The 17,508-nt window shown below is 39.9% G+C and overlaps 1 protein-coding gene across 1 annotated transcript; it reads right to left on the minus strand.

Moving 5' to 3' along the window:
* Nucleotides 1–257: 257 nt before the first annotated feature.
* CLEC4E (C-type lectin domain family 4 member E) lies at nt 258–6,911 on the minus strand. Its single transcript, XM_020990221.2, has 6 exons — nt 6,635–6,911; nt 6,127–6,219; nt 4,228–4,326; nt 2,695–2,846; nt 1,582–1,697; nt 258–592 (listed from the first exon to the last, which is right to left on the minus strand). The coding sequence occupies exons 1-6, from the start codon at nt 6,669–6,671 to the stop codon at nt 436–438; spliced, it is 654 nt and encodes a 217-aa protein (XP_020845880.1). The 5' UTR covers nt 6,672–6,911; the 3' UTR covers nt 258–435.
* Between the last annotated feature and the right edge of the window lie 10,597 nt (nt 6,912–17,508).

Here is a 17,508-nt window from a genome sequence, read left to right on the forward strand (position 1 = left end):
CCGAGTGCAAGACAGCCTCATAACTGTCTGCCTGAAAAGCACCTTCAAGCCTTGGTGCTTAGAGAGCAACCCCAACTGCAGAGCAAGAAAGGGAAGGAGAGGAGGCTTATGTGCCTTCCAGTCTTGGCTGGAGAAGAACTTGGAGTTAGGCAGTTTCCCTGTACAGGCCACCAAAATGATGCGGTTTGGGGGTTCATGAGTACTGGGACCCCAAAATCACAGCAGCGGGTCCTGTCTAAAAGAATTCAACCCAAGCCTTCTTTCAGCCAAAGACAAGGTTTATTAGAACATCTGTCACATTGGGCAGACTCTTAAGGAGTCTGAACATGGGTAAACAATGGCTAGATTATAAGAATCTGAGCAGTGACTAGATTTTAAGAATCTAAGCCTTGTTACTATACATTTAAAGAGCACATATTCTCTCTACTATTTTTTCTAAGTCAAAACACTTCTCACTGGCATTTCACAAATTCGATACATCTTGAAGAAGCATGTTATATCATTCCAGTTGCGATTTGCATTTGAACTGTCTCTTATGGTTATACAGTCCTCAAACCCAGCAATGTTGTTTGGCTCCCCTATATCCCAGAAGCTGTAAGAGACATGAAATATGTTAATTCTTGGGGTGCACGAGTGAGTAAAGGAAGGTTATTTTGGTTTCATTTCTTTAGCGCTAATCTCCCCATCTTCCACTTTTTATGTACAGGTCATTTCATTGGCTAAACACTGTCTATTAATTAATGGCATCCCCCAACAGCAGCAGAGTGATATAATGGGGAAAGCCCTGAATTTGGTGTCAGAAGATCTAGATTCCTCTTGTCCTATTTCTTTCACCAGACATATAACCTTAGATATGCCACTTAATCTCTCTGAGTTTCTGTTTCCTCACCTGTTATAAAATGGATATAATAATATTATTGGTTTCTTTAAGATGATCAGTTGACATAATCTATGTGTGTGCACATGTGTATATGAAAGTGACTTGCAAACTATAACTTCTGAATTCCAAAAGATAAAAGCATGGAGAGAGAGATTTCCAGCTGTTTTTTCTACATCCAAGACACTGAAGTCTACCCTCTCTCTCAAATGCCTTATTTTTTTTTCCTTGTTTATTGCTAATCCTAGGCTCAGAATTTTAAATGCTTTTGCCTTTTGGTCTCTCTTTCATTTTATAAGCCCTGTTCATTCACTGACTCATTATTTTCTCCTCCTCCTCCTCCTCCTCCTCTTCTTCTTTTTCTTCTTCTTCTTCTTCTTCCTCCTCCTCCTCCTCCTCCTCCTCACTTCCTTCCTCCCTCACTCCTTCTCTCCCTGTCTCTTTGCATCTCTCTGTCTATCTCCACCACCACCCCTTCTCTCCTTATGGTATAAGAATAAGGCAAAAAGGTTCATGGATCTCACTTCTCTCCCTATTCTTCCCTCCTCTTCTCTCATGTATCCTACCCAGATGCCCCAAAGATGGAGCCAGAATTGTCTCATGAAGCAGCAAAAATTGACCCCCGGACTCTCCTTTAAACGTGACTCATGGAAAGAAGTAGGGAGAGATAATGGGGACCCAGCTTTCTTCAGGAAGGAAATCACCTCAAATTTTTGTTGAATGGCGTACCATCTACCCACTCCCAATGACCATCAACCACTTGGTCTGTCAGCCCAATGTAGAACTCTCTTCCACTGGGTTTTGCTTGGAAAAGGAAATTCTAGAAGAAAACACAATTGAACAAGTTGGAGATTGCTGATTTTAGCTCATGACAAGGCAAAGGAAATAGCTACCAAATGGGGAAAGATGCAGACTTTGGGGACCCAGCATGGAGAGATAATGAATGAATACACAGATTTCATTGAAGGATACCTTAAAAATCATGTCCTCATAAAGAGTGCTTGAATTGGAGCCAGGATTATTTGAGTTAAAATTATACTGTGGACAAGCATCATTACCTCATTTTGCTTCAGTCTTCTCATTTAAAAAAATGAGGATACCTATACTATCTACCCCACAGAGACCCAATAAAATGATATTTATATTTTACTAATTTAAAATGCTTCGTTAATACTGGGTTTTATTAGTATTAGTGTTAATTCATCCCTTAACATTCAAAAGGTAGGAAAATATATATTATAATTTTTTTTGAGTCTCATTCACCCTCTCTTACCAAGTCTGGAAGTACAATGGCTACTCACAAGCTCCTTCCCAATTCTGATAGTCATGGAAATTTTAACTTGCTTCATTTTTCTGACCTGAAACAGTTTGACCCTTCATAGGTAGGCTGGGACTCCATGCTGTGAGAGAAAGGAGTTACCACATTTGTGCTATACTTTGTATGGACACCCAATCAGCATTAGTCCTACTGAAGCTTTGAACAGCCTAGTTCAGGTGATCCATCCACCTCAGACTCCTCCAATAACAGGTATTAAAGGCTTGTGCCATCATGTCTGATGATGTATATTATTCTTAAAGTATACCAGAAAGGAGATTATACCACCATCCTCACAGGTTTATCAATGCCCAATAAATCCTTCCTCATTCTCACATATAAATGTTATGATATAGGGTCCTCTTTTTCCATATGGCGGTTGAGAAATAACACACATATGTAAATTAACATAATATTTCATCTTGGACCATGAGCATCTGGAAGAGGTACTCGTGGGGGTACATCGATTCTGGTGGAAGACCAATTATGTTTCTCAAGATACCTGCTCCTCTTGTGTGTTTATAACTGCCAGGTTGGCCCCCATGCTTTCACAGTTCTTCAAACTTGCAGTCCAAGTCATGGTGTCATTAGAGAAGAAGTAACAGCTGGATTGAAATTTTTTCCAGTTCAGTGGGCAACAAGTATTGATAACTCCTAAAGAGAGTTTAAAGTTACAGTGAGCATTGCGATGGAAAAGAAGACAAAGACAGAAGAATTTCATTAGGACCATTTTAGGCCACTGGGAAAGTCCGTCTACCAACCATTAGCACAAAATGAGGCTCCTTCTATTCCTACTCTCAGATTTCAGTCGATTTCAATATGTTTTTTAATGCCATCGTTCCTCCCTTGGATGTCACTGCATAACCTATGGTTTCCCGTACATCACTGTAATTCAATTCAATTCAATTTACATTTATTAAGAACATCTAACCTGTTCAGGGCAGTGAAGTTACAAATAGTCTTCAGAGAGAGGCTATTAGGTGGTATAGTGGAGCTGAACCTAGAGTCAGGAAGACCTGATGAGTTCACTTACTAGCTATATGATTGCTTTCTCTGCTTGCCTCAGTTTCCTCAACTATAAAATGGGAGTGATAATAGCACCTACAATGCAGGGTTGTTGCAAGAATCAAACTAGATATTTCTCAAAGGTACTTAGTACAGCACCTGATGCATAGCAGGCACTAGATAAATGCTTATTCCCTTCCCCTCTTTCTTTGCCAGTAAGAGGCTTACCATTTAGGAAAGAGAATAAGATTTGTAAATAAATAAGCGTAATACAAACTAAATATGATAAAGTGCAAAAGAGAAATCCAAAGATGGTAGTAGAGATTTGAAAAGGAGAAACATAACTATAAATCAAACCTAGCTCAGTATCTTGCTCCCTGTTTATACTGCTGTGGGAAGAGATGATTGTGTTTTGCCATGAACAACACAAAAGTAACCTCCTCTGTACTTTTATCAAAGTGTGTAGGCAGCCTTTTTCCCATTCATACCCTCTGCCCTCTCAATCTGAGGTGCAGAAAAGCAAATGACTTGCCTGAAATTGAGAATTGAAATGAATTTAACAATCAGAGAAAGTGCATTTCTGAAGTGTTCCCCAAATCCCCACTCTAAAAGCATATTCCTCTTTCATTTACTTTCTGGTTTTAGAAGTAGGTGACAATTGAAATGAAGGATGACACTACCATCATTATTGTCAAAGCAAATAAATGTCTCATTTCTTCTAATTCATTAAAGTCATTCTTGTCTCCCCCATATTTCCAACCTGACAAAAATTGTCATTCCATTGTTCTGTTTATGCCCCACTTCCTGTATTCAACCTCTCAAGAAGTGGTCACCATGGTCTTGTGTCAATCCTCCATGTCATGCCAATCATTTGGATTAGATTGCCCAGTTGATCTGCTGGAGAACTGGGCCTGATTTAACTACCATTTACTTATCTTTCCTACTCTTCTTCCCAAGTGCTCTGAAATCAGCCTATGAGTACAAGGAATGTGGGCATGTGAATAGGTCTCTTATTTGATGGATGACAAACCTGAGGCATCAGGAGAGCAAGAGGATTCCTTGAAATGTTCAATCAAATCGAACTGGTTCTTGTCTTCTTCACAGCTCTGAGAGAATAAGTGATATGACACTAGAAAGAAGTAAGAATGTCATTGTCTTTCACTTTTAAGACTATTTTTCTCTTCTGTCTACTCCTTCATCATAAAAGCGCATTGGATTGAATTCTGTGATTTGGTTAAAGTGCCTTACTCGAAAGAAGGAAATGTAATCTTATCTGCTTTGGTTTCTACCTCCCTACTCCATCTCCCCAGATATCCTCCCTCAGGTACAAGATCAGCGGCCAGGCTTTTTAAAATTAAAAGAAGAAAGGAAAGAAAGAAAGAAAGGAATGAGGGACGAAGAGAGAAAGAAAGAGAGACAAAGAGGGCAAAAAAGAGGGAGAAAGAGGGAGAGGAAAGAAGGAAAGGAAGAAGAGAGAGAGACAGAGGGCAAAAAAGAGGGAGAAAGAGGGAGAGGAAGGAAGGAGGGAAGGAAGGAAGGGAGAGAAAAGAAAGAAAGAAAAAAGGGAAGGAAAAGAAGGAAAGAGAAAGAAAGGAAGGATGGAAGGAAGGAAGGAAAAAAGAAAGAAAAAGAAAGGAAGGAAGGAAGAAAGAGAGAGAGAAAGAGAGAGAAAGAAAGAGAAAGAAAGAAAGAAAAGAAAGATTAAAACTTATGACTCTCTGATTTATGTCATCCAGTTCCTCTGAGCTCTCTTCTCCTTAAAAGGAATTATTACTCCTATTCATGAAGTACACCATACCCCTAGGTCCCAAGATTAGCACTTTCACATTCATTCATTCAATAAACAATCATTAAGTGCCTACTATGCGCCCAGCATTGTGCTAGTCCCTGGGAATACAAAGACAAAATCAAAATCTCTCCCTCCCAGGAGCTTACATTCTGTTGCAGAGATACAACATGTAAACATATAAATATAAAATAACAATAAAATAATTTTGTGTGGTGAGAGCATTAGCAACTGGGGGGTCAGGAGAGGCCTCATGTAGGAGGTAATACTTGCCCCAAGCTTCAGTTTAGCAATCCCCCGAAAGTCATATACCAAACCTCTGGACATGATTTATGAGTACAAAGTTTAAGACCAGGAGTTCAGCCAAAAGGCAATAACTAAATCCAAAGTTAAAAAGAGGAGATTACAAGATGAACACGAGGATGCAGCTTCAAGATCCAGGCATTTAATAAATTACAGAAAGCTTATTTCAAAGTTTCTTAGAAATATAGAACAAATACCAGTTATAAACACATTATGATGAATATAAAGTGTTGGTAAATACTATTGTGCCAAAAGAAATGATGAAATATACAGTCTCAGGGAAACCTGGGAAGACATGTATGAACTGATGAACAGTAAAGTGAGAAGAGCCCAGAGAATCATTCATGCAATATTAACAAAAATGTAAACTACTAAAGACTTCTCAACTCCGACCAACACAATCACAATTCCAGAGGACCAGTGATAAAACATGCCACCCACCTCCTGACAGAGATGATGAACTCAGGATGCAGACTGAGACATAAATTTTTTGGACATGGTCAATGTGGAGACTTCTTCTGCTTGACTATTAAACACATTTGTCACAAGGATTTTGTTTTTCTTTTCTTTGTTTTTTCCCAACGAGGAGGGAATAAAAATAGATTTGTACTTATTGAAAAAATATTTAATTTTTAAAAAGAAATAGAAGGTGACAAAAGTGTCACAAGGGATATGGCACCCAGAGTATGGTGATATATCTGCACCACAGATAAATGGCCCAAACTTAGATGTATGGCCCAAAGGACACCACATGGAGAAGGGAACAGAGGAAACCTGGGTGGGAAAAGAGGGAGTAAAAGATACAAGAAAGAGCAGACTTGATGGCAGAGTTCAACTTACCAACACATTTGGTGATAAAACAGGAGCTGAGGAATAATATGGAAACTCCAGCGATAGCACAATAACATAGAGGAGAATGGAGCCCTATTCTCTCTGTGGAGACAGAAAGTCCCAGACAAAGGATCCCATAAGGATGTTGGAACATAGCATGGTCCTTTCCGGCTTCATTAATACTATGAGAAATCTCAGCATATAAATCTAACTAGGACCCAGATCCCACGAAACTCTCCCTTTCCTAGCTATTTCCTTTTCTTCTCATCTCCATCTTTGCCATCGTTTTCTCTTTCTTTTAACTGATTTCTTTTTAACTGTCTTTCCCCAGACCTCCTGTTTCCCAATCTCTAACCACTTGCCTTCACCACTGCTCTGCTGTGGGTTTTTTTTTAATGCAATACCTTTTCATCTTCATCCACCACTCACTCCTTTTCCAATCATCCTTTCTCCTTCCCTTCACCACCCCACCCAAGGAAGAATTCTAAGCATAGAAAGAGAGAATCAGTGACGTCACCTGTGTTTTCCGATGCAGAATCTTTGGGGGGATCCATTTCTCTTCTCTGTCTCTCACTAACTTAAGAGTCTTTTCTTATGAATGATATTCAGGAAAGATGGTTTTGAAAGCTTGAACCTTTCTCAGTCATTCTCTGAGTGCATGCTAGTCCCAGTGATTATGGAATCATATATTTCCTTTGGGCAATGTGAGCTTACAGTAGGATTTCCCCACTTACATAAGGCATCAAGAGATGTCAACTTCCTATCTGGACTTCAGCACTGTATTTCATCAGTTCTGTTCAATCTAACAAACAACAGAATGGAAATGAAGAAAAAGCACTAAAAATATCCACAAGTCACATGAGCTAGGGGAAGACCATGAAAAGCTTTCTGTTCTTGATTTGCTTTTGTAGTTGCAGGAGGGCTGTAGTACCATAGATTTAGAGCTCAAAAGGACATTAGAGATCACCTAATTCAATTCCTCTGTCTTGCAGTTGGGGAAACTGAGGCCCAGACAGGTGAGGCCATTTGCCCAAGGTCACACAGGTAGTGATGGTAGACATTTGCCTCCAGGACTTCAAATCCAGTGCTCCTTCTATAGTATTTCCTTCATATATATTTTCAAGGACTAAGTGAATCTCATTTCTTTCATGAAGCCTTCTCAAACTGCTCCAGCCAATGCCATTTGCACCCCACTGTTTAGCATTTTGTTATATACTTTCTTATATTTTCCCCAATGGTTTTATGGATTCTAGTCCTGTTTGTCCCTCAAAAAAGTTTTTGAGGCATGGATCTTGTGATTTAATTTTGTTTCGCATCACCACGCTCCACTCCCCCAGCATGGTCCTAGGCATATTACGTATGTTTAGTAAACATTTTTTAATTCATTGACAAGGTGTTTTTCAGCCTCTGTGATTTTGTTCCTTTCTTTATTTGGGATCTTGATGACAATTCTGACTCAATGATATTCCAACCATAAATTAATTTTATTCTATTTCCTTCTCAAGGAAATTATTAAATATTAAAAACATTAAATATTAAAATAATAGCTAGCATGTAAATAGTATTTTAAGAATTACAATGTACTTTACATATTTTATATAGATATTTGATTTCATTTGATCCTTATGACAACCTTTTTATTACTCCCATTTTACAGATGAGGAAACTGAGACCAAGAGAGGTCAAATTATTTGTTCAGGGTCACACAGATTGTAAGTGTCTGAGCCATTATTTGAACTCAGGTCTTCCCGACTCTAAGTTCAACAGTCTATCCATTATCAACAATAAATTGATGAGCATTTATTAAACCTACTATGCACCAGGCACTGTGGTAGGTGCTGAGGATACAAAAAGAAGCAATAGTCTCTGCCCTCAAACACTACAATCTAATGAGTAAGATAACATGCAAACAAATCTATACAAAGCAAGTTATATAAAGGATAAATAGACAATAATTAACTGAGGGAAAGCACTGGAATTAAGAAGGCTTGGGGAAGCTTTCCTGTATGAGGCAGAATTTTAGTTGGGACTTAAAGGAAGCCAGGGAGGTCAGTATTTGGAGTGGAGGAGGGAGATTACTCCACGCATGGGAGACAGCCAGAGAAAATGTCCAGATCGAGAGATGGAATGTCTTGTCTGTGAAACAGCCAAGTGGCCAGTGTCACCAAATCAAAAGAGTACAAGTTAGGGAATAAAGTGTAAGAAGACAGGAAAAGTAGGAGGGGGCTAGGTTATGAAAGGCTTTGAATGTTAAACTGAGTGTTTTTACTTGCTCTGGGAGGCAATAGGGAGACCCTGGAGTAGGGGAGGTGACATGATCGGACCTACATATTGGAAAAATCACTTTGGTGACTCAATGAAGGATGGAGAGGAGTAGGGAGAGACTTGAGGCAGGCAGATTCGCCAGCTGGCTATTGCAATAATCTATGTATGGGATGATGAGGGCTTGCACCAGAGCAGTGGCAGTGTCAGAGGAGAAAAGGGGTTTATTTGAGAGATGTTGCAAAGGTGAAATGGTGACAGGCCTTGGAGAGGTGAAAGATAGTGAGGAATCCAGGATGACCCTTAGGTCATGAGCCTAAGGGTCTGGGAGGATGGTGTTGCCCTATACCGTAATAGGGAAGGCAGGATGTGGGGAGGGTGTAGGAGGAAAGATAATGAGTTCAATTTTGGACATACTGAATTTAATACATCTACTGTACATCCAGTTCGAGATGTCTGAAAAGAAGTTAGAAATGTGAGCTTGGAGTTCAGCGGGAAGATTGAGGCAAGGAAAGTAGATATGAGAATCATCAGCATAGAGATGGTAATTAAATCCGTGGGAAATGATGAGATCACCAAGTGAAGAAGTATAGAAAGAGAAGAGAAGAGGGTCCCGAACAGAGCCCAGAGGAATATCTACAGTTGAAGGGTGTCATCTGGAGGAGGATCCAGCAAAGGAGAAAGAAGGAACTGTCAGATAGGTAGAAGAACCAAAAGAGAGAGGTGTATCAAAAACCTAGGGAGAAGACAGTATCAGGGAGGAAATGGCGATCAACAGTGTCAAAGGCTGCAGAGAGGTCAAGGAGAATGAGGAGCAAGAAAAGACCATTGGATTTGGCAACTAAGAGATCATCAGTAACTTTGGAGAGAGCAGTTTTGGTGGAAAAATAAGGTCAGAAGCCAGATTGTAAGGGGATAAAAAGAGAGTGAGAGGAGAGAAAGTGGAGGTACATATTGAAGACAGTCTTTTTGAAGAGTTTAGCTACAAAGAGAAATAGGATGATAGCAGAGATGGAAGGATCAAGTGAGTTTTCTCAAGATAGAGAAGTGGCCATGTTTATAGGCAGTAAGAAAAGATCTTAGGGAAAGACTGAAAATAAGTGAAACACTGTGGATGACAAAGGGGGCAATCTGTTGGAGGAGACACTTGCATAAGTAGAGAATTATCCTTGGTAAAGAGTAAGGCCACTTCATCATGTGAGACAGGGGTGAAGGAGGAAATAGTGGCAAAAAAAGCACCTGAGTGATAGTGAGGAAGAGGGGAAAAGAGAAAGTTCATAGTGAATGAACTCAATTTTTTCTGTAAAATATGAAGCAAGGTTGTCAGCTGAGAAAGAAGAGGGAGGGAGAGTCATGGGAGATTTGAGGAGGGATGAAAAGATTTGAAAGAGTCCCTGTGGAGAGCGGGATAGTGACTTGACGAGGGATGCACAGTAGGACTGCGGAGCAGCAGTGAGGGGTCAGTGTAGGTTATGTAACATAAATCTGTAGTGGACCCTGTCAGAGCAGCTGCGTGGTTTTCTCCACCTTTGGTCAGCAGCACATATGGGTATAAAAATGGCGAATGGTGGGAGTAATCCTAGACGCAGCCTTGAGTGGGAGTAATTGGCAACGTGATAAGGGGACTAGGAATTCAAGAGAGGAAGTAGAGTTTAATTGGTTTACCAGTGAGTCAAGATGGGAGAAGAGAGTGGCTAGAACACCTTGGTGCCCCATCCTTGGTACTTTCTTCTAGGTCTACCCAAGGAGAGCATATCTCAGTTTCTACTTGAATATATTAATGGATCCAGGATCTCATTATGTCATATGTATTACCTTTGTTGGTGCACATCACACCTTTTCCATGCCTTCTTGTCCATCTTCTATAGCTCTTCTACAGAAAATCCATACAATGTGCTAGGGTTTTTCCTCTAGGTATTTTCACAGTGCAAGGATACTTGCAAGAAGCACTTAGGCTATGCATATATTGTTAACTCCTTTCTCACACCACATACATGAATGAATAAATTAAATAAAGCATTTGTTAAGCAGCTACTATCTGCAATGCACTGTGCTAAAAGATAAAACTAGAAAAGACAGTCTCTGCTCTCAATGGGCTTACTTTCTAATGGGGGACATAATACATGAATGACCCACCTCCTTTCCTAACCATGTGTTTCCTCATTACAACCTTTTATGACATTTCTTGACCAAAAGCCATCATTAGAAATTTGTCACAATTTCCTTATAGCAATCATTGCTCCATGGGTCTCCTAGATTACTATTAAAGTGCATTCTTTTAAAATTGCCCCTTATCTTGTTAGTACATTATGGTTCTGATGTGTTTCAGATGCTACTAAGAAAAGTAAGTATGAGAATTTTGTTAAAATGCATTTTCTAGGAATTTCCGTTTCATTCTAAAGATTGAGTAAGATGGAGTGGACTTAAATTTTAACTGAAGGAATTTAAATTAGACATATGAAAATTTATTTTCTACCTCTGACTTTCATGAAGGAAGGTTGTATGAAAAGGAGGGAGAGAAAAATGAAGAGCCTGAACAGAATAAGATTGCAAAGAAAATCATGTAGCTGAATTAGAGGGGTATAGATTATTGACATGCATCAGAGATTGAAGGAACAATTTGAAGCAAAGTAAGGAAAATTTGAAGAACAATTTCCAGATGAAGATACTGGTCTAGAACCTATTTCTAGGCTGTAAAAGAAGCAAGATCAAGATATAAAAGAATGATGACAGATCAAGGAGAAAAAAAGAATTATGAAATAGAAACCAAAGAGGTAGACAAAAAAAAAAAAGACAAAACAAATGTAGTTGACAATACAAGGCAAGATAAGCAAGAAAAGGTAAATGGAACAATTAGAGTTAAAGAAATTGACATAGTGAATGAGTGAGTGGAAAGTATTGGTGAAACAGACAGGAGATTCACACAAGGCTTAAGGGGAAGTGGGAGCAACTGCTGTGGTGGTGTTAAGACAGCAGAAAGGATTTTGAATGGAGTTGCCAAGTTACTAAGAAGTGAAAATTAGCTGGATAAAAAGGTTTCAACTAGATGTTTAGGATTGAAGTGTAACACAAACAAGTACAGTAGTTTCAAGAAACAAGGTCAAAATTTCACAAACATTGACTTGTGTTCCTACAGCTGCTGACTTGACCAGGGAAACTCCTAACTGTTTTGCTAGCCACTTGCGTCCCTTACCATCACTGAGACCACAGGGTTCCTCCTTTTCTGGGGTCATGTGGCTCTACTCTTTGAGTACAGCCCCTCTCCTCTCTGCATCACTCAGTTCTCCAGCTCTAGTTATCTTTTTTTCAAAGGCTGAGTCGGGGAGGTGTATCTCAGTTCGAGATGTCTGAAAAGAAGTTAGAAATATGAGCTTGGAGTTCAGCAGGAAGACTGAGGCATTAAATTTTGTAGTGACTTATGTTGAACATGCAATGTTCGTATTTCATCCCTAGCTGAGTGATTATCTGTGTTCCAGGGGTAGGCTGAGCTCTCTCCTGGAAGAGAAAGTGAAAGAACTAGAACACTTCTTCATATTTCAGGATATTAAAGAGAATGAAGGGTTCCTAAAAGAAACAGAAGACTTCACTGGGGACTGTAAGGGAAGGGAGCCTGGGTGGAAGAGGGAAGATGACCCTTATGAGGATGATGGACCATGGAAGAGTGTTACATAGAGGAGAAAGCGAAGGAAAAGGAAAACTATACAATTAAAACTTTTGAACAAGTTCCTGATGATGAGAATGCTGAATGCTCTAAGGAGGGAGAAGCTGCTTATCCTCCCAAGGATGACACAGTAGAGCCATAAGTGAAGCTAACTTAGGAAGGTGCAGAAGAAGAGAATAGTAGTGCTAGTTGGTGATGTCCTGATCAATTACACTAAGGCAGCTATTTAATAATAATTGAGAGTCTACTAGTATTGATTATTGTCTTCCTGGACCACATATGCAAAACATACAGAATACCTACCAAGACTTATTAAAGTAGATGACCATTACCTATGGTGATTCACATGGGCTAAAATGGTACTTCAATACTGTGCATAATTATGACAATTTTTATGATTATGAAGTACCAGGCTAGAAACTGGAGAGGTTGTGTTTTCTTCACTGTTGTCCGTTGAAGTCAAGGGATATAGAAGATAGAAAAATTAATTTGGGAAGTGAACAATTGGCTGAGGATGTGGTGTCTGAGAACAGGATTTGGATTTCTGGATCCCATTTAAAGTATAGTGTTGACAGATTCCTGACCAGAGATGGAGTACACCCAACAAAGGTGGATAAGAATGTATTTACTGGGTATTTTTCAAATCTAATCAAATGTTCTTAAACTAAAGAAGATGGAAGAAGAATGAGACTGCCTATGTATATCTCAAAGTTAGATATTACAGAGAAATAAAAAAAGAAGGCCAAAAAAGGAAGAATAATAAAAATTCACAGAAGAGAAAATCCTAGAAAGGAGCTAGGAGTAAAACTCATGGACTCAAATGCCTATTAAATGCCCAACTAAGTGGGAAGAGGTATCACTAAGACTTGATAGGATGATACCCGTTACTGGACTATGGTGCTGGATGTTTATATCTTACTGGCAAAAAAAGAAAAGAAAAGAAAAGAAAAGAAAAGAAAAGAAAAGAAAAGAAAAGAAAAGAACAAGAAAAAAAAGAAAAGAAAAAGAAAAAGAAAAAAAAAGAAAAAAAAAGAAAAAAGAAAAGAAAAGAAAAAAAAGAAAAAAAGAAAAAAAAAGAAAAGAAAAGAAAAGAAAAGAAAAGAAAAGAAAAGAAAAGAAAAGAAAAGAAAAAATATAGGAATTCTGAGTAAGATAGTCCCATGAAAAGTGCAAAGGAGCCCAACTTGTCCTGCTTTTACCCCAGCAATGATCTAAAAAGAGAACAAATTGAATAAACTCTATAACTGAAATAATCTGTTTTCCTTCTGCTACCTCTCTCTCTTCTCCTCAGCTGTGATCACAGGTTCTTAATCTTCTTTTCTTTCTTTTTTATCTTCTTTTCATGATCCACACTCTAAAGTTGGAGTTTATTTTGCTTCTCTACCATTTGTATCCTCCATCTTAAACGCCACCCCCCCATCCTCAACTACTTCTCTGCTTTTTATTTTATTCCTACAGAAAACCCAATGCATGTGATTGTGTCCAATCCTCCCTTTGTCTAGTTCAGATGAAAGTGAGGTTTGTGCGATACTCATTCTTTCCCACCCCATTCTCCATATTTCTATACTCTTCATTGTACTTGTCATCACTTTATCATAGTGAGATAATAAGCTCCCTCTCCTTCTCTACTATATTCTCCTTTCCCTCCCTTTTCTTTCTTCTTTTAAGATCACAAAGTTCACTCTGATAAAAGTATGAACTCACCCAGACCTAGGTACTTGCTCATTGCCTAGCTCCCTCTCCATTTTTTCTTCTTTTTTTCTTTGTCGTTCTAATGCTTTTTTTAAGGATGAAAGATTTATTCAAAGCCATATGCCTGAGATACACCCCCCGACTCAGCCTTTGAAAGAAAGATAACTAGAGCTGGAGAACTGAGTGATGCAGAGAGGAGAAGAGCTGTACTCAAAGAGTAGAGCCACATGACCCCAGAAAAGGAGGAACCCTGTGGTCTCAGTGATGGTAATGGACGCAAGTGGCTAGCAAAACAGTTAGGAGTTCCCTGGTCAAGTTAGGAGCTGCAGGAATACAAGTCATTGTTTGTGAAGTAACAGTGATGAAGTAATAGAGGAATTCCTGAACTGAACATTCTGGCACAACAGAGTACTTCCTCATGCCCAGTACCAAGTTCAAAGACCAAACAAAAAAGTTTCTGGACCAAGGTGAAATTGAAAACCAGGAGCAGAGAAGGAACAGTCACAGCATGGAGGATTAAACTTCTATCTTACTTTTATTGATAGTATGAATTAAGATCATGCAGTGTCAAGGAAGGAGGTCAATTCTCTAGCTACCTAAGATGCTTTCTCCTTGGGGGAAAATCTCACCTTGGAAGGGAGGGACCTCAACCTGGGACACTATTCCTGCCTCTGGACTCCAGCATCTTGCTAGCTGGAGAAAATAGATTCTTAGTCTCTTATAAGGTTTCAATATATTTTCACTCCTAAAGCAATTAAGTCCCCAATTCCTTGAAAGATTTTTGGCAGCAATATATGGCTAGTCTTTGTCCCAGTCCCACTTCCAAATGGAGTCAAGTGGAATATTATAACGGGGGGGGGGGGGAGAGAGAGAGAGAGACTACTCAACATTGGAATGATTCCTGGGATAGACCCTACCAGGATGAAGGAGACCTTAAACATGCCTCTTGTATAATCAGTCTAGCCCTAGGATCTATGGACCCCTACCTTAATCAGGAGTCGGCTAGGTGGTTGGGTTTTTTGTCTGTTTGTTTGTTTGGCTAGGCAATGGGGTTAAGTGACTTGCCCAGGGTCAAACAGCTAGTAAGTGTCAAGTATCTGAGGCTGGATTTGAACTCAGGTGCTCATGACTCCAGGATCCGTGCTCTATCTATTGTGCCACCTAGCTGCCCCAGGTGGTTGTTATTTGTCCTTCATTCTCAGAAAAGAACCACGGCATCAGAAAGGTGATGCCATGACTTGCAGGTGAATTAGATTTAAGTGAGGGAAGGCTGTGCAAAATCACCAGCCTCACTTTCTCCTCCAGAGCCATCTGAGTCCAGTGGTAAGATACAAATCAGGATGACTGGAGATGGCCCCTGGCTTTCTCTCTCTTGTTAAATCAAAGACTCAGCTAGGTGGTACAGTATATAGATCACTGGACCTGGTGTTGGAAAGACTTGAATTCAAAATCCAGCCTCAGACACTTATTATCTTCGTGACCCTGGGTAAGTCACTTAACCTCTGTCTGCCTCAATTTCCTCAACCATAAATGGGGATAATAATAGCACTGATGTCCCAGGGTTATTGTGAGGATCAAGTTAGATGATATTTTCAAAGCACTTAGCACCATGCCTGGCACATAGTACAGCTTAATAAATGCTTGCTCTCTCCCCTCTGCAACCCCCATTATCAGGCAGGACCAGGTATTTGATACCTGCCCTTCTGCTTTGCACATATTCCTCCACCACCTCTTTCTCAGAAATTGATAACCGAATCAACATTATCTTTGCAGCCATGAGGGGCATGTCATTTTATTGCCCTAAGGCTCTCCTCAGAGTCCTTGTGATTGAGCATGAATGAGCATGAGAAAACAGGGAGAGATGGCTGGGGAAGGAGACTTTGGTCTAGGCATGCTATCGCTCAGAATCACAAGGCTGCCTAACCAAAGCCCCCTTCTCTGGCTACAATTCCCCATTCTGTCATACATATTCATGTCAGTCCCACACATCTCCCAGAAGTCCCTATCCCATTTCTACCTACCTTCCATTGTGCCCTCTGATACTCCTGTTCTATTGTTAAACTTCCTTTCCTATTACATCTATATCTTACCCCTAGGAAATGCTTGAAATATATTTTGCATTAACTTATATGTGAGCATGTAATATCCCTTCAATATAAGTTCTTTGAGGTAGAGAAGTAAGAATAGCTTCCTCTTTTCTTATATCCATCGTGCTAGCACAGTGACGGGCATATAGTAAGCATTTAATAAATGCTTACTGAATTGAGTCGCATATCAAGGCATTGCTAACAATGTCTCCCCCAAGGCTAGCATTCAGAACTGAATACACTATTCCAGGTGTGGTCTGATTAGAGCAGAATAGAGAGTTACTATCACCTTCCTCATTCTAGACAGTCTATTTCTCTTACTACAACATAAGATTGTGCTGCCCATGGAAGCTACCTCCATTTATGACCACCATCGTGTGGAGTAACATGGAGAAACTCAGATTGACCTAAGTACTTCACTAAATACGCATGACACTAGCTCAAAATTGTGGAAAAAATGGATTTATTCCATATGAATTCATTCAGCTTCCTTTCAGGATAGAGGTCCTCACATTCAAAAAGCCACTCTCCTTTAAAGACCATGATGGTCTTAAGCAAATGTCATTCAAATAGCAGTCCTGAACACTCCACCTCTGTTGCTTTTCCTCCCCTCATTTAATATCACGTACATAGATGAGCACAGCACAACTTCCAATTGGAATAGTCCTCTTTTTTCCTAGGAACAGTCCTACTGAATTGGCACATCAGTGACTTGGTTCATCCTCTGGCAATCGTGATCAATTCCCTGCAGATGATGCATTCTTGGAGTATTTTTGTAGCTATCTCCTTTCTGCAAGTGTCTGGGAAGTCTGTTGCACAAAGTGCATAGACTCCTATTCCTTCTCTTTGTCCTGCTCCCTTCCTTCTCGCCTTAAAATAACATGTTGCAGTCACTTGTTCGTGAGCGGCGGTGGTCACACCCTCATGACCTGTCATAATACCTTGGTCAACCACCATCAACAGCAACTACCTCCCATCTTGGGTATGGGAACAAGTGAAGTCTACTAGGGGACAGTTCCTACAGCTCCCTACTGAAGGGTCCAAAGGGCTCTGGATATTCAGGACCCTCTCTGGGACACCCTCAAACAGTGTCCCAGTGCCTCTTGAAGTCTGGTCATTAATATAATTCATGTACTATACAAACCAGTTCTTCTGACCAAGACTGTACACGATGTAACCTATCTAAAGGTTAGTTTTTTCCTTCTTTGGGAAACATACAGCTGGCCATCTGGTCCAGTCCAGCATCTATCCATCTGTTGCCTTTGGTAATTCCTTGTGAATTATTCCTTAAACAGAGACAAGCTGGTCAATGCCGCTTCACCTGTCACCAGGCCAGCCTCCAACCTATTAACAGCCCACACCAACCACTTCTCCCATTATTTGATAGAGCCTTTGAGCAAAAAGGCCTTTCTGATTAGTCAAGTGACTTCATCTATTCTTCTAACAGCCTCCTCAGCCTTATCCTATCATATAGGACCATCATCACTTGGATCTGCCAAATAATTAAAAATGTGAATTTTCTGAGTCCTGAGTTTTCTTACCTGCCAAATAGGAGGAATGGATAAGATACTTTCTAAGGTTCCTGATATCAGAACCTCACCTCAGACATTTTCTAAGTTCATTCCTCCCCCTGAAGTCATACGTTGCATCCTGCAGGCTGCGTGACTATACCCCCCAAGGTATAGTTTT

Source organism: Phascolarctos cinereus, unplaced genomic scaffold (genome assembly GCF_003287225.1).
Source record: "Phascolarctos cinereus isolate Bilbo 61053 unplaced genomic scaffold, phaCin_HiC Scaffold_1;HRSCAF=81, whole genome shotgun sequence".
NCBI lineage: Eukaryota > Metazoa > Chordata > Mammalia > Diprotodontia > Phascolarctidae > Phascolarctos > Phascolarctos cinereus.